The following is a 25,610-nucleotide window of genomic DNA, read 5'->3' on the forward strand; positions in this document are numbered from 1 at the left end:
GTAGAGCTAGAATTTGAAATAGGTGGGTATCAGATTGCGCGTATCCGGAGGGAATTAGTCCCACTCTACAAAGTGGGGTGGGGACACCCTACATCATTAAAAAAAGTGGGATGAGTGGGATTTCCTAATCATGTCATCGTCACCGTTGGAGCCTACCGAATGTAGGGTGTGGATTGAGCTTCTCAGTTGTGATATTAAGGCTTCACATACATTATACATACACCCTTCCCAGTTCCCATATATTGCCTTAAAAGAGGAGTTAAGATAGTCACGTTGAAAGGGAGACCGTTGGGTGTTGCTTTGGGAACGTTCACATGAGTTGACACGTGTTAAATTGACTAAGCCAGCGGTATAAATATACCTCCATTGGATCCGGAACCGACGGGAGCATCAAAAGAGAAATATGCGGAGAAGCGAATAAATGTATTTTGTGGGTGCCTTTTTGGGAAATGAAGACATCTCTCCCAATTGAAACATCTCTGAATTGAATCTCCAGAGCTCTCTCTAAAGCTTCAGGAGCTCTAATGCTCGTTTCTACTCCCTTCTAGCTGTTGACGACATTTCCCTTGCCGTTCCAGGTACTATAATTTAAAATCACATTTTCCTCTTACATTTTGTTTCTTCTCTCTCTCTCTCTCTCTCTCCCGATCTGGATCTGATCTTTCTGTTCCTATTGTTGAAAATGAAAATAATTTTTTTTAAAAATATTTTTGATGGATTTATCGTCTCAAATATTCATCAATATCGGTTTGTTTCTCAATTAGGAAGTATCCGATCTGACTGAAATTGTAGATGTCTTCCCTAGAGTTTGATCTACTAATCGAGCACTAGAGGTGCACTCTAGGTGTTTCAAGTTTTATGGATCTTACCATTGTTTAGGAGCTCTTTCTTTTTTATTTTATTAGGGAAATACATTCCCCCCCTCTCTCTCTCTTAAGGGCTTCTGTGAGAATGGTTTACTGCTTGAGGATAAATTCACCCCCTTTAACGGTTTTCTTTGCCTTTTGAAAATTAACAGATAACGTTAAAGGGGGGGATTTTATCCGTCAGAGGGGGGGGGAATATAATATCAGTTCCCTTTTATTATTAAAGGAGGAAGTAGGATTTTAATTTATTTTTGGCTTTTATTATTTTATACTCTTCCAATGGTGCAGATTATTTGATCGGTTTACGTTTGAAAAAGTTATTTTTTGGGCGAAATCTGTTACTTGTACCGAAATTTTCCGGCTTTTATGAAGCATTCCAAACGGGAATTCTTCTCACATTCATTGCATGCTTTTCTCTAGCTATAACGGAGGATGTTGAGATTTCAACATGCGTTATTAGCTGTCTTTCATTCCTTGCTTGCTTTAAAAAGGAACGGATACCCCTCATTTTCGTAGCTGCAACGCACCATTAGCTGTCCTCATATTTATCGGATCATCTAATGTTCTATTTCTCTATACCAGCCAAATAAAAAATAGAGGGTGTGTATTTACCAATACAGGTGAGCCTTAATTTCACCTTCCCTAATTTATTGAAAAATTTAACACTAAGTTATAATGATTCCAATGAACGGTTGTGACGTGGTAAGTGGAGCATAGATACACTGCTAAGTCGGATATACCCCTGATTTCTCTATGGAAATGACAGAAATACCCCTAGTTATTAATAACGACACTCACATGTTTTTTTTTTTAATCTTTTAGATGCACCACGTAATTGTTTTGCCCTTTTCCCTAGCTTATTAGAATTGTAAAACGCTATGTATTTCTAAGTAAAGACAAGAACCAGTAGAAGATCCGAAAACAAGGGGTAAAATTAACAATCAGTTGTTTTTTTTTTACGCAGCTGGTGGAAGATCTGATGAGAAAAACCCATCACAAATCAAAGGTTATCAGTCCCACCTCTAAATCTGATATTGACACTATATAAAATGAAAGACGAAGATGGTACGAGGGTGACCGGAATCCGGCAAATAGTTCGACTGAGAGAAATGATCCAAAAATGGCAATCTATGACGATTAGTTCGAGAGAGAGTCCCGACGAGAAAAGCTCCGGCATTCCTCCGGCGGTGGAAAAGCGGGTGAGGAGTTCATACTACGTGTGTGATTCCGACGAGGAGACGTGCCAGAGCCCGGAGCCTCCACCGGATGTCCCAAAAGGGTATCTTGCGGTTTACGTGGGGCCAGAGCTTAGGAGATTTATTATTCCCACAACCTATCTGAGTCTACCTGTGTTCAAGGTGTTGCTGGAAAAAGCTGAAGAAGAGTTTGGTTTTGAACATAAAGGAGGGCTCACACTCCCTTGTGAAATTGAGACTTTCAAGTACATTCTTCAGTGCATTAAGCACAACAAGGGCCTGCTGCAAGAAGATCATGGTAATTAATTTCTCAGTTTCCTAACCTGACATGATTTTTTTTTACCTCTCTGTTGTTGTTTTTCTTCTATAATTGGCTGTGTTTCCAATTTTCTACCTACTTTGGGTTGTCGTTTCATGGAAATAAAATCATTTTAGGAAAAGACAAACGAAATTGGGTGTGGGATGGTGAGAAAGGGCGTGGAAATATTATTTCCATTATATACATATGGGAACTTAGGAAGTGGCATTGATTTGGTACATTAGAGGATAAACTACATGGGCTTGGGTTTGTTTTTATTTTTTATTTTTAAAAATTGGTATAACCCTCTTTTTATGTTAAATATTTTGCAAGTAAAAATGTTTAACATAAAAAAAAGGCGCTGATATCACAACCCCCCCCGGCGGCTGGCTAACGTTTTCCCACCATTTGACCGGTCTCTCTCTCTCTCTCTCTCTACACACACACAACAGGAACAGTTGGTGGGCCCAACAAAAACCATTTGTTGAATGGTGGGCCCATCTTTGAACAACGTAGGCCCCACCCATACCACACCATAGGATAATCCAAACCGTCCATTTGATGGGCCATAAACGTAAATAGGTTGCGTCCCAAAATATATTATTTCCATAGACTGATCCTAGCTAGCCCTCCGATCTAAATAGAAACTACATCTTATGCAACCTCTATAGATTGTAGGGTTGTGATCATCCTAATGAAATGATTTTTTGGGCACAACCTATGGTCTGGACGGTACACTTCATTTTCAAAAATATGGGTGGGGCCTAAATTGGGCCTTAATGTTACTATATGAACCACACCATAGGATGATCCAAACCATGGACGGCTTGGATCATCCTATGTTGTGGACAGTACGCTTCAATTTGAAAAAATATCGGTGGGGTCTACGATTGGGCCTTAATGTTACTGTACGACCAACTCCATAGGATTATCCAAACCATGGATGGCTTGGATCGTCCTATGTTGTGGACGGGCCTTAATGTTACTTTACGACCAACTCCATAGAATGATCGAAACCATTCATTTGATGGGCCACAATGTAAATAGGTTGTGCCCCAAAAATCATTTACATAGGATGATCACAACCCTACAATCTATAGAGGTTGCATAAGATGTAGTTTCTATTTAGATCGGAGGGCTAGGATCAGCCTATGGAAATGATATTTTGGGACGCAACCTATTTATGTTTGTGGCCCATCAAATGGACGGTTTGGATTATCCTATGATGTGGTATGGGCGGGGCCTAAGATGTTCAAAGATGGGCCCACCATTCCACTAAGGGTTCTGTTGGGCCCACCAACTATTCCTGTTGTGTGTGTGTGTGGAGAGAGAGAGAGAGAGAGAGAGAGAGAGAGAGAGAGACCGGTCAAATGGTGGGAAAGTGACATATACGTTAACTCATAACGTTTAACATTAGCCAGCAGTCGGGGGGAGGAGAAATATCAGCGCCCTAAAAAAAAGGGAAATGATTTCAGCACAACTATGTTTTGATACATACGCTCATGTATCTTGTCTTTTAGCATTTAATTGTCATGTAAGTGCTTCTTGGTAACCGTAAAAACCCTTTCCAGCTCTTTAAATACTACAAGACAAGAAACATGAGCGTTTTGTATCAAAACATAATGTTTGAGTTGAAATCATTTCCCAAAAAACATCGAACAAGATGTCAATGGTTATTACAATTCCCAAAAAACTCTCACAGGCGAAAAAGAAAAAATGAGATAGGTTTGTGCAATTATTAAAGCATGGTTGTGCTGATATCATTTCCCTTTGTTTTTTCTTTTTTTTTTTATCATCCAGAATCCTACTAATCTCTCTCTCTATATATATATATATATATATTTCTTTTTTCTTTTTTTTGCAGATGGAAATCCTTCAACCTTAGACGACGAATCAGACATGGATTTGTCTAGAGATACAAATTTTAAGAGTTGAGTATCTAAATGCGGCCTGGTAATCCAGTTGTTAATCATCTGGCTAAAATTAGGGAGCTTAGTTAGGAAGTTTTTCTGTGGGTTAATTTGCCCAGAATATGGCGTATTACTCGGAGCAGGCTAATGCTAAAGGGTAAAAAGAGCAGTATAAACAGTTCCTTCTGTCGTATTTGAGGGAACCTGACCCACATATGGTGTATCGGGAATCATGAGATGTTAATTGGATGCTTTTGACTAAAGATTCTGTTAACATGTGAGCTTGATTATTAATTAAGCTTTAGCAATGCTCTTGTTGGCTAGTTATGTGAATTTTCCTTTTTTTCTTTTCTTTTTGTGTCCTTTTTTTTTTAAATATGGGTTGACCAACGCAGATGGTTCAATTGGTTTCGTTGACAAACGCTGGAAAAATTATTAACAAACTAATCGTCGTCAGTTGTTACATATATAAAGGCTAAATTGCATATCTTCTTTAATTATATAAAGGCTAAATTGCATATCTTCTTTAATTCTTTTGGTTTTCTTGCATGAGAGAGAGAGAGAGAGAGGCATAAGGGTCCCGAGTAGGTGTCTACCTTAGTATGGGACTAGGTGGGACCCATCCTGCTATGGGAGAGGTTTAAAAGGCGGCCCAGCTTAATGCGTCCATCACCTCTGGAGATTTTGGCGTATTCGTTAGGTACCTAATACATTATGGGATGTCTATTTGGGATGGGATCTAGACCATGTTGCTTGCCCCATTATCTTCTACAAGATCAACTGTCTTGATTTTATATGCATGACCCCTGTAACTCCACCTGTGTTTTTCACAGCCTGTCCCAAGCTAGGATAAAGGAGGTGGCAGCCGGCCGAAAAACTTTGCCACTCTTCTATGAAATGAATCCTTTAGAAAATTTGTTGGGGCATAACCCTCTTAGCGACATGCTACATCGGCACCTGGATGTAGAATTAAATGAGCAAGGGTCCTTCCTTCATGGGCGGGTGCGGGGGGTGAGGAGGCGAGTCCTGCCCTGTCACTCCCTTAGTGACGCTCCACATCGGCGCCCGGGCGTCGTGGAAAATGGGCAAGGATCCTCGCACTCTACTGGACGGGTGCGGGAGGCGAGGAAGCTAGTCCAAGAGAGTATGATTCGTTTAGCCAGTTAGAACATAGGTTCACTAACAGGTAAGTTGAGGGAATTGGTTGATACATTGAGTAGAAGGAGAGTTAATATAGCTTGTCTTCAGGAGACTAAATGGGTAGGAGAAAAAGCTAGGGAAATAGAAAATACGGGTTTCAAGTTATGGTATACAGGGAAAGAGTTGAATAGAAATGGTGTAGGGATCATAATAGATAAGAGCCTAAGAGATGAGGTTGTAAATGTTAAAATGAAGGGTGATAGAATTATTCTAATTAAATTAGTATTAGGTGAAGAGAAGATTAACGTTATTAGTGCGTATGCCCCTCAAATAAGATTAAATGATTATGTCAAGAGGCAATTTTGGGACGATATGTATGAAGCAGTCCAATGAATACCACATGGAGAGAAGTTGTTTATAGGAGGAGATTTAAATGGTCATGTGGGAAGAACTAGTGGAGGTTTTGAGAGGGTTCATGGAGGATTGGGTTTTCGCAATAGGAATGAGGCTGGAGAGGATATTTTAGGGTTTGCAGTGGCATATGATTTGATGTTAACAAATGCTTTTTTTAAGAAAATAAATTCACACTTGATAACTTTTAGTAGTGGCAACAACTGTGCCAGATAGATTTTATCCTCACTGGGAGAGAGGACAGAGCTGCATGTAAAGATTGTAAAGTCATACCCGGAGAGTGTTTAGTCACACAACATAGGTTGGTGGTATTGGATATATGCATCAAACGTTTGAGGAGAAAAGATAAAGATGTTAGACATCCGAGTATTAGGTGGTGGGATCTCAAAGGGAAAAAACTAAAGATGTTTAAGGATAGACTGCTTAAAGAAGGACCTTGGAGTCTTGACGAGGAGACTGATATTATGTGGAATGGGATGTTTAGTTATATCAAGAAAGTGGCCAGGGGGTACTTGGAGCATCTAGAGAAAGTGGGCCGCCGTCTAAAGACATATGGTGACGAGAATCAAAGATTGTTAGTAAAAGAAAACAAGGTTAAAGAAAGGTGGAGAAGTTACTTCGATAAGTTGTTTAATGGAGAACCATTAGTGAATTTGGGAGAACTTGATAATGCTTTTGATGATACAAATCGGAGGTTTGTTCGTAGAATCCGAACATCAGGGGTAAGAGTAACTATGAAAAATATGAAATTAGGTAAGGCTAGGAGGCCTGACAATATTCCTATTGAGACTTGGAGATGCTTGGATGATGTGGGTTTTTTTGGTTAACTAGATTATTTAACAATATTTTGAAGACTAAGAAGATGCCTGATGAGTGGAAGAAGAGTACATTTGTACCTATTTATAAGAATAAAGAGGATATTCAGAGTTGCGCCAATTATCGGGGAATTAAGCTAATGAGTCACACCATGAAGCTTTGGGAGAGGGTAATTGAGCATAGACTAAGGAAATAGACTAATGTGTTAGATAATCAGTTTGCCTTCATGAGCAGACGATTGACTATGGAATCTATTTTCTTGATTAGGCGGCTAATAGAGAGATTTAGAGAAAATAAAAAAGACCTTCATATGGTTTTCATTGATTTGGAGAAAGCGTATGCTAGGGTTCCTAGGAGTGTTACGTGGTGGGTCCTTGAAAGAAAAAAGTGCCTACTAAATATGTTGATGCGATTAAGGATATGTATGATGGAGCAATAACTAGCGTCAGAACCACGGATGGTACGTCTAGTGAGTTTCCAATTACAATAGGATTCCACCAAGGATCAGTTCTAAGCCCTTATCTTTTTACACTAGTTATGGATGAGATTACGGAGAGTATTCAGGATGAGGTGCCGTGGTGTATGTTATTTGCAGATGACATAGTATTAATCGACAAAATCAAAGCAGGAGTAAATGCTAAATTAGAGCTATGGAGAACTACTTTAGGAGAATTTATATGATGGGTGGCCGTGAAAACACGTGAAGTCTAAAAAAAGTAGGTATGGCCAACCTTTTTTGATGATCCAAACCGTTCATCTATTTGGGCACAATGTAAATAGGTTGTGGCCAAAAAATCATTTCCAAAAGATGATCCTAACCCTCCGATCTGTAGAAGATTCCATAAATGATTTTTGGAAATCTCCATATTCAAATCAGTTCAGATCGGAGGGTTAGGATCATCCTATGGAAATGATTTTCTGGGCACAACATATTTACGTGTTGTGCCCAAACAGATGAACAGTTTGGATCATTAAAAAAAAGTGGGCCGTACCTACTTTTTTAGACTTCACGTATTTTCACGGCCACTCATCATATAAATTCTCCTACTTTGGAATCTAAAGGTTTTAGACTGAGAAGTACTAAGACAGAATATATAGAATGCAACTTTAGTAATGTAAGGAGGTGGGACGAGGAAGTAGTAAATATGACTGGACATGAGGTACCTAAGAGGGATATCTTTCGCTATCTTGGTTCAATTCTATATAAGGAGAGATTGAAGAGGATGCTAACCATAGAATAAGAGCCGGTTGGTTGAAGTGGAAGCTTGCCTCAGGAGTTCTGTGCGACCGTAAAATTCCTACCAAGTTAAAGGAAAAGTCTTATAAGACAGCTGTGAGGCTAGTCATGCTGTACGGCTCAGAATGTAAATAAGATTTTATATTATACGTTGAGAGTCTATTCAAGAGTAAATGCAAATAAACAAAAAGTAGGGTCCACCTGTTTTGATGATCTAAACTATTCATTTGGTTGCACCCACCATGGAGGTAGGCTATGATGAGCCCCACCTCAACTATACATTTGGCTTGGGCTCAAAAATTGAAAAATGAAAAAAAATGGAAACCAACACAAATCAAAGAAATGGAGAGGAATGATAGATGCAAGGGGCCCTCTTTATGCAAGGGCTGGAGAAGGGCCCTTGAATAGATCCATGTCATTTTTAAAGTCGCCACCAGCATGGTGATGACCAGGGCATCATCATGCGGGAGGATCAGGCCGTCGAGATCTGCATCTGAAAAGGATATCTCGTTCTCTAGCCTGGCCTTCTTGCTGCAGGTATGGACGGCGTTGACCTGCCGGGCATAAGTCCTGCGGGCTGATGAAGAGGTTCCTCATGCGGTCGGCCCTCTTGAAATGGTACCAATAACACCATGAGGTTGAGGTTGAGGTACCTGAGGAGGGGGGCTGGCCGGGGCAGGAGCTTGGATGCGGTCGCCCAGAGGTTGAGCGCCCCGGGGGCTTCTGCCTCTGGTCCTCGGCTTGTCCTTGCGCTCTCTTCTGTTGTCATTATTTTTTAAGTACCTTCTGAGGTACCTTCTGCTGATCAGCTGCTCGATCTCCTCCTTCAAATGAAGGCACGCGTGGTGTCATGGCCGTGGTCCTTGTGGAACCTGCAGTATTGGGACATGTTTCTTTTCCCCGTCGAGGTTTGCCTCTCCGGCCACCGGATGAAATCCTCTTCCCGAATGGCTGCCAGGATCTGTGCTCTGGACGCGGTCAGCCGCGTGTAATGCTCTCTCGGGTGGGGCTTCTCCCCTTTCGGGAAGGGCTTCTCTCCTTCTTCTGAGATTTATCGTCCCTACGCTGCTTGGTAGGGTTCTTCTCCTCAGGCCTTCTCCTGCTAGCAGAGTCCAGGGCGGCGAGAGTTTCCTCCATCGAGATGTACTCCTCTGCCCCGGCCATCAGGTCTACGAGGGACTGCGGATTGCGCTGGGCCACTGCTCGTCTGAAGTCAGTTGATCGGGCGCCGGCCAGAAGGGCATTCGTGGCCGCGGAGGGATCCAGGTTGAGAACCTGAAGGGCTTCCCTATTAAAGCGACCAACGAACACTTTCAAGGCCTCATCATCTCCCTGCCTGAGGGCCATCAGCGAAGCCGTCGTCTTCCTGGGTCTTCTGCTGCTCATAAAGTGACGGGCCAGGTCGTCCCCAAAGTCATCGAAATTGTCCACGGACCTGGGTTTGAGCCGCGAGTACTAGTCCCTCGCGGCTCCAGTCAATGTGGTGGGGAATGCCCGGCAAAGGAATCCATCCGACGCCCCGTGGAGGAGCATTGTAGTCCTGAAAGTCTCCAAGTGATCCACGGGGTCGGTGGTCCCGTCATACTGCGAAATCTGCGGTATCTTCCAGCCCGCGGGGGCTGCCGCGCCGAGCACTCTGTCCGAGAATGGGGGAGTGCTTGTGAAGATCCGGGAGACAGGCCGGCCCTGCTCTCTGGCGAGCTCTTCAATCTGGTGGTTGATCTGCTGGATCCTTAGTAACATCGGGTCGTCTCTCTTCTCTGCCCGGTGGACGGGCCTCTCTCTTCTTGCCGGCGGGCTCATAGCAGAGCCGGACTGACTGGCCGGACTCCCTCGCCGGTGCCGCGATCCTTCTCCGTGCATGGGGTCTCTCCTGCTACCATGCTTTTGTACGGAAGGAGATCGTGACCGGTGATGTAGGCGAGGCTCGGGGCGCACATGCTTGTCCCGGGAGAGGTGATCTCGTCTTGTGGAGTGACGAGTCTGTTCCCAGGGCAGGGGCGTGTGCTCTCTGCGGGAGCTTCCCCTCCTCTGGGTGGGCTGAGAAGCCTCGACTGGGTGCTGCTGCAGTGCGGGGGCCGGAGTCCTGAACTGCGCAATCACAGCAGTCATTTCTTGGAAAAGGGCCCGCATCTCCCTTGGGGTCGGGGTAGGGTCTGAGCGGTCCGAGCGAGTCGGACTTTGCTCCCCGACCGCCCCGGCCTCTATCTGCGAGGCCAGTCGCTCGCTTCTTCCTTCGCGGGGGGCCGTAGCCCTGGTCGTCCGGGAGGTTGGCACATGCTTTCCGTTTTTTCCTACCATTGCTTGAGTGAGGTTCCGAACAGCTTTTTGTTCCGGAGTCCCACGGATGGCGCCAAATCTGTTAGGTCTAAAATTGGTAACAGGTTATGGTAGGGCCGGACGAGCTGATCTGGCAAGCCACAGCTGAAGAGCTAATGGAGTCCTGCGCTGCACAAGCACAGACAAGGATACAAAGGGTCAGAAGACCAACCCGGAGTGGTGCTCCGGACGGGAGCTTCAACACTCAAGTCAGTATGAGCAGGAGTGCAGAGCAATGTCAGAGCAAAAAGCTTAAGGTTTTTATCTCAGATCCCTCACCTTAGCACAAATGAGGGCTATTTATAGTGATCCTGAGCCACCTGTCCAGGACAGGTGGTAGCCCCTGTATGGACCAGGTTTCATACCTAGGAGGGGCAGGTGGAAGTCCCTGATTGGTCCAGATGTCACACCTAGCAGGGACAGGTGTTGGCTTTGCAGTGGTCCCTTTGAGGGCCACGTGTCAACATCCGATTGGTTGCAGATTTTGGACCCCATCACACTTAATGGCGTGGATATATTCAATGGCCCTTCTTTAGCCCTTGCATAAAGGGAGGGCTCTGTATCATTGCTCCGAAATAGAATATCCTAAGAAATTTTTTTAGGATACGACCTATCTACGCTCGTGAAACAACGAATGACCGGTTTCGATTACCAAAATATCTGGGGCTCACTTTAATTTTGTGTGAGCGTTGTGAACTCCCAGTCAGTCAGCAGAAGTCAAGGGGCAGTTTTGTCATTACAGTCACGTGTGAAAATTTAAGCGAATAAAAAGGGCAATGATAAATTCGCACCCCCTGTAGTATAATTCGCACCCCCGTAACGTTAAAGTAGCGGCAGACTTTAACGCTTTTTAACGTTCAAGTTGTGTGAATTATCCTACAGGGGTGCGAATTTATCATTGCCCAATAAAAATTACTAACTATCCCAAACCTGCAAAAGCCGGCTGCCCACGGTAACGGCATCTCGGCCACCCGCACTGGTAAACAGTTTAGCTACCCAACCAATGAAACCACGGCACGTGTCGAATCTGACCGGGATCTCGTTTTCCTTCACTAAGGAAACCAAAAAAATACAAAACCCGTCAAAACTCCCGTCGGTCAACAGAACAAAAAAACATAACTTTCCCACCTCTTCCTTCTCCTCTCATGGAAGACGAACAAGACACCCAATCAGCCAACAACTCGCCGGAGATGGTAGCGGCACCGCCGCCAGAACACACAGTAACCCTAGCTCTGCCAATTCAGAAGCCGCCACCGAAGAGAATTCCGGTCGCCGGTGGCGGCGGGGGGCGCGAGGATTGCTGGAGCGAGGGGGCAACGGAGACCCTGATCGCGGCCTGGGGGGAGCGATATGTGGAGCTGAGCCGCGGAAACCTCAAACAAAAGCATTGGCAGGAAGTAGCCGACGCAGTAAGTAGCCGTGATCATTACACCAAGCCACCCAAAACTGATGTTCAATGTAAAAATCGAATTGACACCCTCAAGAAGAAGTACAAGCTTGAGAAATCCAAGATCTTATCCGGGGCCGGAGAACCCAGTAAATGGGTTTTCTTCCATAAGCTCGATCAGCTCATCGGACCATCCGTCAAGAACAACATTATTGGTGGGCCATCACAACCTTCTGCTTCCAAATTCCCTATCCATCAATTCCGGCCTCCGCCGCTGCTGGACTCTGTTAGCTTGGATTCAGCATCGCGTGATTCGACGGATAGTTTGCCGCCGGAGACTGTAAATGGGAAGAGGCGGCGGAATTCGAAGAATGGAGTCCGCGGTGCTGCAAATTCCCTGAGAGACTTGACTCGGGCGATTCTGAAATTCGGAGAGCTTTATGAGCGTGCAGAGAGTTCGAAGCTGGAACAGGTGATCGAGTTGGAGAAGCGGCGGATGGGGTTTACCAGAGAGCTTGAATTGCAGAGAATGCAGTTCTTCATGAAGACCCAGTTGGAGCTTAGTCAGTTGAAGCATGAAGGTTGGGAATAGGAATAACAGTCATAACAGAGATTAGTTTTTTTGTGTTTTTTTTTTAATAATTTGGCTTCTGTAGGTGGTGTTAGTGGAGAGGAATTGTAGACGTCCTTGTTGTAACCCAGATGGGAATTTGTAAAAGAGATTTCAAGTAGATATAAAATTATGGATAGATCTCTGTTTCCTTAAGAAATGGGTTGAACATGAAATCATGATCTGGTTAATTTGTTAGATTTTTCTGTATGATGTGAGAAATACTAAATAACAGTTTAATGACTGCAGTCAACAGCCAGATGAGATTAAAAAAAGCTTTGGGAACACTGCAACTCAAAAGAAGATTCTTTTTTAAGGAGAACTGGTCAAGCTTAAACTAAACCACACAAAGCATATCTGATCATGGAATTAAAGACTACCAGTTTAATACATAAGTGTACTTAAGTCAGAAGATAGAGATATGTTACAAGCTCAGCTAATCATGGGGGGCAAATTCCCACCCATATAATTTGTAATTAATTTACATCTAATTTGACCACACATGGATCAGACCTTGTTTGTTGCCAGTGTATATTTCGTTCCTATCCTCATCATAGAAGAGGGCAGTTACGTCTTCAAGCGCTTCTCGGACAGTACTTCGAATCCAAGATCGCCCCGTTCTGCCCCGAGGGCTAATCTGAAGACGCGGGTCACTCGAACATATCTTCGCAATGCACTTTCCTGTTAAGATGTTGCTCATATTGATGGATCCAACTGCACAAACTGCAAGAACCATGGGAACAAAAGTTGGCAGACGAAAAGAAAGTCATGGACTTGCTAATGGAAATGATTTGTACTAAAACATTGATTCTAAGAATTAATATAAACCATAAAACATGTATCAGGAACACAAAAGGACAAGTTTGAGAGTATAATATAATGGGTTTGTTGATAAATCAGGTTGCAAAGTTAACCTGAGCCACTATTTCACCCGTTCAACCACTATTATATCAATTTGAGCCACTATTTCACTTGTAAAACCACTATTAGACCTAATTGAGCCACTATTTGACCTGTTGAACCACAAACTGATTTTGAGGAGAAAATGATCCCCATGATGATAGTGCTTCGCATGAGGCGACTAATAAACAATCCCGTGAGGGTGATCACAATAAAATTGTAATTAATGGACACGAAATGTTAGATTGCAGAGCCAAAATAGCCCAAATTAAATGAATGATAGAGAAAAGCAACGATTATTCAGACCTTCTCCATCTTCTTCTGTTCCCTCTTCGGCTTTGCAGTAGGAGATTATAAGGTCCTGATCAGTGGTTATATAGATGTTGTTTGTATTGCAGTCAGGATGCCATAACAAGTGATCTTCAAAAGAAGTAACCAGCTCTCCTCGGAAATTCCATACGGCAACAGTGCTGTTCCGGAATGTCAAGAAGAGGTGATTCTCATAAAGGAAGATGAAGGCCGACGGAGTCATAAACTCTGTCCTGTTCACTTCAGTCAACTCAGAGTTCCTAACCTGATCAAAATGTCAGATCTCATTACCATATGAAAGAAACAAGAAAGAGAAGGGAAGGCAAATGGAAGCAACATATGCTTACATACCATTCAAAAACAAATAAAAAATAAAATAAAAGATGCTTACATCGAGAATTTGCAGGTTCTCATTTTCTTGCTTGACCAAAAGCTTCTCATTAAACTGCTCAATGAAATCAACCTTCTTGTTACGATGTAGTAAATGATTGAAAGATTTCAACACAGTTCCATCTTCAATGGAAAGTATCTTGAGAGGAACGTAACCAGGGGCTCTTTGAAATATTAACAGCATAATTCCTGGGCTGTCATCACAAGATATTCTCAAAATCAGATGTTATGATGGAAGTTTACCATAAAAAACAATAAATAATGACCAAACTTTTTAACAGAGAGCGAGGGAGAGAGTATTGAACCTTATTTTAATCTCTGAAACATCTATATCAGATATTGAGTAGAGGAAAGAATAGTTCTTTAGATCAAAGACTTTGTAAATTCTGCAAGAGTTGATATAGAAACATTTCTAATCAGTATTTGCTAAACTAGGTATCTGAATCACAAAGTGAATGAGTTCAAGGAATTGCTTACCCATCCTGTGCGGAATACGTTAGTACTTTTCCATTCACATCATCAAATTCGACAAAACCAGGCCATTTTAGCGATTCCGTTTCAAAAAGAGGGAACCCAGCATCCAATTGATTCCTCCTAATATACCTGCCAGAGTTATATAGTAACGTCAAGGCGAAAGTTTAAAAATCTTTTATCAATCAGAAAAGGCTAGCTGGTCAGGATTGGGAAACCAGTTCAGGTTGCTGCAATCAGGCCAAATACAAACCAATCTATTATTTTAGTTTTATAAAAAAAGATCTAGAACATTTAGAAAAGTAGACCTGGTATTGGAACTCATAAGTTTAGGCAATTTGAAAGAATTAGTCTGGCCTCTTTGATATACTTCTTTTTTCCAAATAAGAAAAATTAATGAGTTGCACACCTAATTTTATGGGTGGAAAGACCAGCCCCACTTTGGAAATCTGGATATAGTGATGGCTTTTGATCTACTGAAAGGAGCCAATTTTGACCACTTTAATTAGCTTTTTCACTTAGCCATCACTTCACATCTAGTTTTGCTCCAAAGCAGGCTAGCCAACAGCTTGCTGGGAGAGATGTAATAACCAAGGTTGCCAGAGCGGGAATCGAAAGCGGGAATCGAAGGCTCCTGGAATGGTTGGAAGCGAGAATCGCGAAGTCGCCAGCGAGTCGTCGGAGATTCGCCGGGAATCGTCGGGGAGTTGGGAATCGCCTAGGAATCTTCGGGTAATCGCCGGAAAATCGCATTTCACATAACATTAAACCGCGGTTCCCAAAAGTGGGAATCGGGTTTCCGGAGAATCATAAGCCACGTTCCGGCGAATCCGAACCGGGATTCCCAGTTTTTAGGGATTCGAGAAGATTCCCGTTTCGGATTCGCGAACGGGGGAATCGCGGTTCCCCGCTCCCAGGGAAGAATCCTTCTTCCTTGGTTCTAACATTATTCATAAACTCAATCAAGAGATCACAGGTTCATCTATATATGGTTTTAAATTTCGTCTGAAACGAAATTCACAGTAAATCGGAATTTGACAAGATTTAGGCAAAATTTTGCCGAAGAAATTTCGCCAAAATTTCAGTTGATATTTCAGAATTTACCCCTTTTACCAAAAATTCAACCGAAATCATCGAAGAAATTTCTGAAATTTCGATGGAACACCGAAATTTTAGAAAAACTGAATTTTTTTTATTTTTTATTTTACATGATTTCAGCAGAAATTTCTGCCAAAACCAAAATATTTCGGCCTACACCAAAACCGACATTTAAAACCTTGCAACTATCAAACTACAGTAGATCACTGTTCCATCCATCATATCACGCTTGAGTGAGAGTAGAGGTTCTTACTCTATAGGAGTAGTTCTACACTTCAAGGAGCTGAAGTGATCCGAGGCATAAACTGATACTGTGATGAGTGAATCATTGTTCTTATTGTAGAAAAGACTTCTAATCACTTCATCGGGACTTATGTTCAGGAAACATATACGCTTGTTAGTTGCTGCAACATCAAAGAACAGGATGCCAATGCAGTTAGTCTCCATGCAAACTTTAATCAATAGATTGCAGATCTAAAAAACAAATCCTTACTCCGACTAAAAGCGGCACAGAGTCCTGATTGTGCCAAAGCAAATATAACATCCTTTGCTGCAACAATCTCTATAATTTTGGATCTCTTCTTAAGAAATTGTAACCTTAGAAACCAATGAGCTTTTGGGTCATATGTATCAAACTCTTCCTGGAGGGTAAGGTGAAAAAAGGTTTAGTAGGTCATGGCATAACTGACATCATTTGATTAATGGAGGATTATGATTGGCAATGAAGATGAGCATGGCTTAAATCTTCATTAAATCTCAAAATACATAACAGACCACAACACCACACAAGTAACATCCTGGAATGCAAAAATTTAGGCATAGATGTCCAATGAGAAATCCAATTATAAACATTTCATACAGTTTTTCCTGCCCTCTAAATTTTTTGCTGTCCCAGCTTGTGAGTTCCCAGGGAATTACAAACCATGTGCCCATGGGTGACCTTAGAAAACAGCCCTCCATAGGCAGTAGGGACGTAGGTAAAAGGAGTCCAAATGCAAAAAAAAATGTTCTAGTATATATAAGGGGAAAGACACTCATCTTTGCATATATATATATATATATATATATATATATATGAGAAAAGTGTTTCTAAGCACGTGCTTACATAAACTTATCTAAGCACATGCTGAAAAACACATGTGGCCCACATTTTTTGGGGGATCCAAAGCATTCATTTAGAAGGCCCTTCTATGGATAGGGTGTGTAACAAAAATCAGCCCCATAGGATCATCCTAACCCAATCAAAGTTGGAGTGGAAAATGGACAGACACTGTGTGTCCATGTTTCTGTCCATTTTCTCCTCCACAAATGGCAGGGTTAGGATGATCCCATAGGGCTGATTTTTTGTACACACCCTATCCATGGAAGGGCCTTCCAAATGAATGCTTTGGATCCCCCAAAAAATGTGGGCCACATGTGTTTCTAAGCATGTGCTTAGAAACACTCTCCTCTCTCTCTCTCTCTCTCTCTCTCTCTCTCTCTCTCTCTCTCTCTCTATATATATATATATATATATATATATATATATATATATATATATATATATATATATATATATATATCATTTTCGCAAGCACGCAACTGTCCACGCTAAGCAGTTTTGTGCAATATGGATAGTTGCATCGGTTCAACATTCTTGTGAATCTTCATGGATGAGTGAAAATGAGAAAATAGTTATAGAAAATTATATATATATATATTGAATAATAATTAAGAGAAAACGGTTCCTACACATATGTGTAGAGAGTTCTCTACACACTAGCCTAAAATACAGCGGGGGCCCACATTGTTTGGGTGATCCAAGCCATCCATTTTAAAGGCCCTCACATAGATAGGGTGTCTACAAAAAAATCAGATCCATAGGATCATCCCAACCCTACGATTTGTGGCGGTAAAATGGATGTCTTTAAACCTTCACAAATTAGTGCATTTTTTGCCTCCACAGTTCGAATGGTTAGGATGATCCTATGGATCTGATTTTTTGTGGACACCCTATCTATGTAAGGGCCTTAAAAATGAATGGTTTGGATCACCCAAATAATGTGGCCCCCACTGTATTTTAAGCTAGTGTGTAGATAGCTTATCTACACATATGTGTAGGAACCGTTTTCTCAATAATTAAATGTCTATATATTTACCAAATAAGACAATTGGAAGAAACAGACTTGGACCGAAAAGAGTAGACTAAAAAGTTATAGATAACCAAAGCATCAAATCACGCTTCAAGAAACCATTAACAAAATCTTCTTAAATAGTTACCAAACAGTTAGTATTTACCGCTCCAATTCAAGGCTGACTACCCAGGCTCTAGACAGTCCCCTTGAGCAGGAGCACCTACGATTTGAAAGGTTATGTGGGTCTCGCCAATGCATTAGAACCCTGGATAGGTGTCTAAGAATAGGGAACGCCTTTGAATGGTGTTGCCTAAAAACTTGCATTTGGATTTTGATTTTTGCCTATTGCTCTTGGAGGATAACCTCCTGTCACAAAAGAATATCCAAAGAAAATGCATCTGCAGACATTTGGTCTGGTACCCAAGTTGGGTCTACCATATGTATCGTATCATCATCACTATTGGTGTGACCAGGAATGACTGTCTCCAACTGAATAGAAAGAATGCGGTTCCTTGCAAACTCAAGAAGTACAAATATTCCTTGATTCTCCATCAGAACCTAACCAGATAATGTGTACAATAAGAAAAGGCTAATTGTGGTTCAGAGCATGCTCCCCATGCCTAGTTTGAGAAATTCAAATAAGCTTCACAACCAACATGCCTGCTTTTTCTCAAAGCAACTGCAGACAACTCTTTTTATTAAGAAGAAAAAAAAATGCCAGGGACAACTTCAGTTACTATATATGTGGAAGTAGAACTATTATTGTTACACAAAAATGAGGATTCCTTAATTGTTCAAGGAAATATTTTTTATGATACTGTTAACTACAAATAGCTTTAATTTCAAATAGGGCAGTGATAAATCGACTCCCTATGTGTCTTTCTCTCTCCTCTGGGTTAGAGAGAGAGAGACACACATAGGCAGTCGATTTAAGATAGATGAAGGTCGATTTATCACTCCCCTTTCAAATATCATAGTTGTAGTTTTTGGTTTCACGCTAACAGCATATCCAGATTTCTGAATTCACATGTTATATTATAAGAATTTAAGATTCACCACTAGCTATTGCAACTTCACATTATCCTATTTAGAAACAAGGTTATAAATTTCGGTTTTGGTCGACACGGAAATAGAAACATTTTGGTTTTGGTTGGAAATTTTGGTGGCAATCTTGTAAAAATCATTGAAACATATGCAAATTATGAAATTTTAAGATGAAACTTCGAGAAATGATAGAATAGGTGCAAATACATACTTAGAAACCAACACATAAGCAAGAAAGTCATCCATAATGGCTTGATCACATCAAACATCTAGTGACATGCATTGTTGCACATGTCTGGAACAGTAAAGTCAATAAAGAAGTACAATGTAATGAATTATAAGAAAGTACAACAACCATTCATCCCTTCAATAACCCCAACTCTACGTCAATACCACATAGAGTTACGAGGTGATGTTGGTCTTATGCCAATCTGACATCTTATGCATAGGATACGGTTACTTTGTCATGCAGTCGAATGATGTTGCCTACCAAATATCATTCTTTACATTAAAGAAATTTGATTCGGTGCAAAACTAAAGCGCGAGTAAAGATCCAAACAATTCGATTGTAAGAAAAATCCAATAAAATTCAATTGATTGCTAGAGTATGGATTGTTTTCATTTACATCAGCATATCTAGTCGGTGATTTCAAGGATGGCATCAAGCACTAGAGTCCAAAACAAAAATTACTCAAATCCATTCATTGGATTTAAGATCAAGTCAATAAATAAATCTGAAGGTTGAGATTAACCAAATCTATGGGATTCAAAATCAGATTTGATCATTGCCATTCAAAAAAATAAAAGATCAGATTTGATCACTCGAATCTTTAGGATGTTCGCAGTCTAAGACAATGCCCCACAATTACTTCTGAATCTTAAAATCATAACAAGAAAGAGGATTTCAAGTTTCCAACAAGTAAAAAAGTACAGAAAAGTTGAAGAATATCTTAAACGAGAGGAAGAAATGGTATAACTTCCAGGGCATCACACCTTAGGTTGGATCAAGGCATCAAGCCAAGATCTCCCACACCTTAGGTTGGATCAAGGCATCAAGCCAAGATCTCCCACACCTTAGGTTGGATCAAAGCACCAAGCCAAGATCGCCCAGGAGAAGTTCTATATCTTTTGCAAAGCAAGAAGTTTGTATTCATATCACAAGCATCGTGTTATAGCCCTATGGCTCTATAATGTATATATAGAATTTTCCCCTTGAGACTTCTAAACCTCTCTTACAACTCAAAACTCACATGCGAGCCCTCTCGACTCAAAACCCTAAACTCTAAAAAGCTCCTCACATTTTTAAACCCACAAAAAAAAAAACCCAAAAACTAAAAAATAAGGCTTCCCCAAACTTAAACAAGTCAAGGAAGTAATGGAGCCCATCCTCTTTTCGAAGTTACAAAAGTGACTTAGTGACTTCAGTGAACTTAAAAAAAGATACGAATACCCCTATTGACCTAAAAAGACATAACTCACATTCTAGCTACCCTCTAACTCCCAGATAGGGCTCATCCATCTTTACACTCCAACTAAAGCTTGGGGTTGGCTCTTTTGACTTTCTAAGCCCTATAGATGACTATTTTGCCTTTTCTGCTGCCTTCTAATGTATCTTTTGATTTTATCCCTACCATCTCTCCCCGACTTAAAAGAATTCGAGTATGCTGAATAAATCAGTTGGTAGCGCAGTCATAGAGACTGAGATTACTCTGATGGAATTCTATAGCAATGATTACGTGCAATTCGAAAATGGTCAACCTTTCCAATGAACAAGATACTTATGGTAGCCTTCACTTAGGCCCTGTTCATTTCAGATTGTGGCAACCGATTGTGGGCCCTGAACTGATTATTGGACTATTGGACTCCAAATTACGTTTAGTTTGGAGTCCATTAATCGATTTGGGGTCCACAATTGGCTGCAACAATCTGAAACAAACAGGGCCCTACAGTAGACAAAATTTGATCATCGATTACATCTTTAATGTCTTCTCTGAGTTTTAGACTGCTGGAATGTGAAGAGTTTGTTCGGCATCCACAATATCTGTATCTGTTCCATGGTAGAAAGTCAAGTAGTCCACATTGAAATTAGAACTAATACCCATGTCACTCGGAAACCCTAGAACATAATCATTTGCATTAATCTTCTTGATGATCTTGTAAGGGCACTCCTTGAGTGTAAGTACTTGGGCGCACCTTTAGGAAACCTTTCCGACCAGATACAAACCATCACCGTATCTTCCACTTGGAATTCAATGAATTTGCAGTGTAGATCAGCTCTAGCTTTGTAAGATTTATTACTCAAAGTTATTTTCCTTCTTACTTCACCATGTAACTCTTGCATATGCTTAGAAAATCCTGCAGCTTCGACACTTGGCCTAGCACCTGGAGGTAATGGAACCAATCAATTGGCTTCTTGGGTTACACACTACGAACTATCTTGAATCAGCTCCTTCCTGTAGAAAGGTTGATGGAATTGTTGTAAGCAAACTCTCCCATAGGCAATGCATTATTTCATACTCAAGATCTCCAACTAAGCAATGTAGTAGACTTCCTAAACTTCGGTTCACTACTCTCGTATTCCCATCTGTCTATGGGTGAAAGACATGAGACACAAGACACCAAGAACATATTCTCTCTTTCCCTTTTCTTTCCTTCCTCTTCTTATTCTTTCTGTGACCATCTTTTTTACCATCCACTTATTTAGTGTATAAGTTCCCAAATACTGAAAGGCAAAAGCTGTCAATATCACAAAATTCAAAGTAAACCATGAGAAAACTCTCTCTTCTTTTCATAATGCTAAGATAGATACTTGATGGCCATTTCTCTTGAATTTTCATAAATGGAGTCCCAAAAGATTATTAACATTCACTAATTGCTAACACTCTCCAACTGATGATGATCACATAAGTCAATCGATGTGTGGAATCTCTAAATCCGAAATGATGAATAAAGTAATAGAGGCACAATTAACACTTTGCGTATTTGATATACCAGACACGAAACAACTCTGAAATCGCTTTAGTATGTAAAAAAAGCATCACATTTTCGACAATAATGTAAAACTGCAATTAAAAATTAGAAACTGGCTTGACAAATCAGAATAATTCAACTGAAGAGAATAACCTATTCACCCCACTTCTGATATGAGCTCCAGCATGTTGGTTTCAATTTCCAACATCTGCAAACATATTTTCTTAACTAACAAAAATGGGAACTGCATAGAATAAAAGAGAAAAAAAGGAAGAAAATGAATTCATCTACAACTTCATAGCATAATCCAAACCGAGTTGAATTGCTAGCGGGTAAAAACAATGGCTATCACCTGATTCAATTAAACTACCATGAACTGCTAATATAAGTCCAGATAGATACATTTGAACATTCTGTTACAAACTTCACATTAATACACTTGGCACCAAAAAGCTCACATCAATCTATTCATTCAAATCACAGCACAACTAGGTTTGTTTCTTCCTGATATAAAAAAACCAAATGGTCAGTTTGGGCGTGCAACCCAATTGCAATTTGGGAGCCAAGTCAACACGCAATTCATGCACTCGGAGCTCGTGTTAATGTTTCATACAAGCAATGAATTGTGCATTCAACGCTTGGCTACAAATGTTCAGTATAATTGCAATCCCTGATTATAATGCTAGTCAAAATCAACACTAACCTTCAATCCAAAACCCTAATTACACCACTAAATAAGACTCTTATCAACAATTCCACCCTAACAACAAATACAAGTGCTTTCAAATTAAGGAACCCTATGGGAAATTAAAGAGAGAACAAGTTTCACAGATTATCCAGGGTTAAGAAAATTCAAAACCGCAATCAAAACCCTAGCTCTTCAAAAAAAACGTTAGCCAAAGCTCTACCTGAAGACCAACCCCTAAGACCCAAATTCTGCAAATCTTTCTACAAAACACAAATTTGTAACATTGGGCCTTTTTTTAGGTTCCAATTTACACATGAATTCAATCTAGAAAGACACAAATTTACCCTAATCGAAATTCAAGTGTACGCCCAAATTCACCACAAACCCTAGAAATCGCCAAAAAGGGAGGTACTGAAAAAACTGAAACAAATTAAAACCCTAACCTGGAGTTGGAAATTTCTGAACTTCTCTGGAGCAATAGAGGAGGATCCATTGCCCATCTTCCTCATTCCCCCAATCTCACGATTTAGAAGCTTCTTAACGGAGTTACAGCAATCGCTCTCTCGAAGCTTCTTCACGGAACTGTTGGGTTTTATTTCATGCCCTCGTTTCCTAGCGGTCACACGTAGACGAAGACGGAGAAGAGATTTCTTGTTCTCCATTTTGTCTCGCCAAAGGGAGAAATCAAGAACAAGGAGGGAAAAAAAAGGTTAGGGTTTTTTTTCCTCTCCCATTAGGAGAAGAACAGGAGTTTTTTTCACCGCTCACGGTTGGAGTATATGAAAGCGAGGGATAAAAGCATTGTCTTGGGGTTTGGTCAAGGTTTGCAAAGTCCGATATAACCGATATGTATGTATCGCTGTTGGTCCAATATTTTGGCCCATTGGTGAAAGCAATATCGCGGAAAGCAATTTCGCGGTTCACTTTTGCAGGTGAGAATAGCCACCTCGTATGAATTAAATAGTAAGACAAAATCTGCTTAAAAGTGAGCCTGTGTGGTTGTTCTCTCCTGCAAAAGTGAGCCGCGAAATGGATTTGTGTTAAATTACCTATCTAATCCCTTTTAATTTTGCTAAATGTGCTCGGGATGCATCGTGGACCCTAGCTAATCACTTTTAATTTTGCTAATCTTTTAAGCGCTACTGAAAGTGTTGTGAATATTTTCTTGATCTTGTGAATTATCATGAGACATTGTTGATTTTCCTTCGTTCGTGAACGAAAAATCTGCTTTTTTTTATAAAAATCTCTAATCATTTTGATTGTAGCCGCTTGATCAAGGGTGATTTCATTGTTGATTTAATTTACTGAACCCTTAATTTTATTTTTGAATGGTAAGCCGGGGTTTGGCGGACCCATACTAGTATATTAAAGAAAGAAAGATGATATAATAGGAGGAAGAAGACCACTGCCTAATTTTTAGAATAATGTCTAAGGGAAAGGTCAGAACAACAAGGACATAATACCTTTGGAGACAAACTCAAAACAATCAAGAGAAGAGAAAATACATGATGTGGACATGTGATCCCTAGAGTAGGATTCCACACTTAGGTGAAGACTTGTTTACTGTGATCCAAGAGACCTATAATCTTCTGGCTATATTTCCTTATTCTCTAGCTTTTCCTCAACTCCTGAGCGATTGGGGGTTGATAAGATGGCCCACTTGTCGACTAAGATATGAAGAAGAGGATGGTACGGTTTCCTTTTTTTTTCTTTTTCCCTTGGATATTTTGCCATGAGCCTTCTTCAGTGGGATTGGAATCCAAATGGAAGGATGGAACTTCCATGTTCTTATTTCCTTCTTCGATGTGGGATGTCCCTTGCTTCAGGGTTTCTATCATGCCTAGGACAGAGTGTGAGTTGTGGATTTTTCCTAAATTTTATTTTCCATAAATTTTATAAAAAAAATTATTATCCATAAATTTATTTTTCCTAGATCGAAATAGATGTATTTGGGTTGCCGGAATTAAGCGCTAGAATCCACGTTCTATTCGAATTTCACTCGATTTTGGCGCTAGAATCCACGTTCTATTCGAATTTCACTCGATTTTGGCTTGACTAATGCTAGGGAGACCGAGAGTACGACCGAGAAGGGGACATAACAGATGGGTTTTCCCCAGCAAACATCAAAGTGACATAAGCCCATGCCCTAAAAAATAGGAAAATCTGCAAAAAGTAAACTTTTTGATGACGTAGCGGAATTAAAGGGGAAATGCCAGAATGTTTGCCGCCGGCCAAGATATAAGAATTCAGTCAGAATGTGATTTTTATTCTATTTTTTGAATTAAATTTTTTATTTTTCTATTATATTTCCATGAGAATCGGAATAGGAAAAAGGCCATGGGCACAATGCCATGACAGAACGGACGGCAGCTTGTTTTGGCACCATGTAGTGCATGGATTAGTTGAGAAAGCACACCTTACTTGGCCAGAATAGGAATAAAATTAGGATGTCGATTCCAATTCTCGCAATCTAAACGGATCCAACAATCCTAAACAAAGAAAACATCAACACAACTAACTCGGGCTCTCATTTTAAGGTGGGTAGCATTCATCATCTTAGTATGACATTGGAAAGGAGCTTGTTTTTTAACAAGAGAATGATGTCTTTTATGAGACAGGCCTACCATGGGATATCGATTATGTATGATGTGGACCATTTACCTAGCGGGGGCCATTTAGAGATGCTTGGCCTAAAAGTTACACCCATGCAATGATCCCAATTCTACCTTGGTGGCCTGAATTCGGGCAGGTAAAAACTTCGATTATTTACCCAAATTCAATTACGAGATCTAACGGTTAGTATTGCTCTTGAGAGGGGTGGGGGAGGACCCAGATGAACCAGAGTTTCAGTAATTTCTCATTCGCTTGGAATCCACGGGAACTAGGGGGTTTACGTGCCTGCTGAGCAAAGCAAAGACCAAAATGGACGTTGAGTTAGCAACTTGCAAAAGAAATCGCTTCAAAATCTCCTCCTTCTGATTTTCCATGGTGTCTGAGTTTCTTCCTCTTTGAGGTATTTATCTTAACACATCTCTCTTTTATTCTCTTACTTGTTTTCTTTTAGAAAAAGGAAAAAAGAAAAAAGAAGAAGACCCTTCAAAATCTCTCTCCATCTCATACAATTCCATGTGTATATAGATTTAACCTCAAACATATTAATTTATTTTCGAAAGTTTGATTATTTTCCTTATGTTTTCTTTAGATGGAACATCAAATTTTTCTTCTTTTCTTGTAATTTCTGTAGGTATTAATTTTTCTTTACATATGCAGTTCTGTATTTGGCAATATTATTAAGGCGTCTGTGAATTAAATTGTGGATGTTTTTCATTTGCAAATATAGAGATTTTATATGGCGTAAGCCCTTATAGTCCCTTATTTTTTCAAAAAGTATTGTACGGACCACATCATAGGATGATCCAAACCGTCCATAAGATGG

General features: G+C 40.6%; 3 protein-coding genes across 3 annotated transcripts; 2 read left to right on the top strand and 1 right to left on the bottom strand.

Moving 5' to 3' along the window:
- The first annotated feature begins 396 nt into the window (after positions 1-396).
- On the top strand, positions 397-4,593 carry LOC143880860 (uncharacterized). The gene is made up of 3 exons (XM_077383835.1): positions 397-578; positions 1,831-2,360; positions 4,225-4,593. Exons 2-3 carry the CDS (start codon positions 1,916-1,918, stop codon positions 4,293-4,295), a joined length of 516 nt encoding a protein of 171 aa, XP_077239950.1. The 5' UTR covers positions 397-578; positions 1,831-1,915; the 3' UTR covers positions 4,296-4,593.
- A 6,667-nt stretch (positions 4,594-11,260) lies between these two features.
- LOC143881609 (trihelix transcription factor ASIL2-like) lies at positions 11,261-12,350 on the top strand. The gene has a single exon (XM_077384792.1). The coding sequence runs from the start codon at positions 11,339-11,341 to the stop codon at positions 12,170-12,172; it is 834 nt and encodes a 277-aa protein (XP_077240907.1). The 5' UTR covers positions 11,261-11,338; the 3' UTR covers positions 12,173-12,350.
- A 172-nt stretch (positions 12,351-12,522) lies between these two features.
- LOC143881608 (uncharacterized) lies at positions 12,523-22,998 on the bottom strand. Its single transcript, XM_077384791.1, has 8 exons — positions 22,618-22,998; positions 15,852-15,999; positions 15,612-15,762; positions 14,267-14,392; positions 14,095-14,175; positions 13,791-13,983; positions 13,397-13,664; positions 12,523-12,913 (listed from the first exon to the last, which is right to left on the bottom strand). Exons 1-8 carry the CDS (start codon positions 22,834-22,836, stop codon positions 12,678-12,680), a joined length of 1,422 nt encoding a protein of 473 aa, XP_077240906.1. The 5' UTR covers positions 22,837-22,998; the 3' UTR covers positions 12,523-12,677.
- Between the last annotated feature and the right edge of the window lie 2,612 nt (positions 22,999-25,610).

The sequence above is a fragment of the Tasmannia lanceolata genome, unplaced genomic scaffold (assembly GCF_043159265.1).
Source record: "Tasmannia lanceolata isolate RefF3 unplaced genomic scaffold, GAP_Taslan_0.1 ptg000007l, whole genome shotgun sequence".
Lineage (NCBI taxonomy): Eukaryota > Viridiplantae > Streptophyta > Magnoliopsida > Canellales > Winteraceae > Tasmannia > Tasmannia lanceolata.

Excerpts from the sequence above, each read along its gene's own strand:
- LOC143880860 (XM_077383835.1), top strand. The coding sequence starts at position 1,916 with ATGAAAGACGAAGATGGTACGAGGGTGACCGGAATCCGGCAAATAGTT. Across the intron at positions 2,361-4,224 it reads CCTGCTGCAAGAAGATCATG|ATGGAAATCCTTCAACCTTA; the intron begins GTAATTAATTTC and ends TTTTTTTTGCAG.
- LOC143881609 (XM_077384792.1), top strand. The coding sequence starts at position 11,339 with ATGGAAGACGAACAAGACACCCAATCAGCCAACAACTCGCCGGAGATG.
- LOC143881608 (XM_077384791.1), bottom strand. The coding sequence starts at position 22,836 with ATGGAGAACAAGAAATCTCTTCTCCGTCTTCGTCTACGTGTGACCGCT. Across the intron at positions 16,000-22,617 it reads TCAGAAATTTCCAACTCCAG|GAAGAGTTTGATACATATGA; the intron begins GTTAGGGTTTTA and ends CTTACCCTCCAG. Across the intron at positions 14,176-14,266 it reads ACGTATTCCGCACAGGATGG|AATTTACAAAGTCTTTGATC; the intron begins GTAAGCAATTCC and ends CAACTCTTGCAG.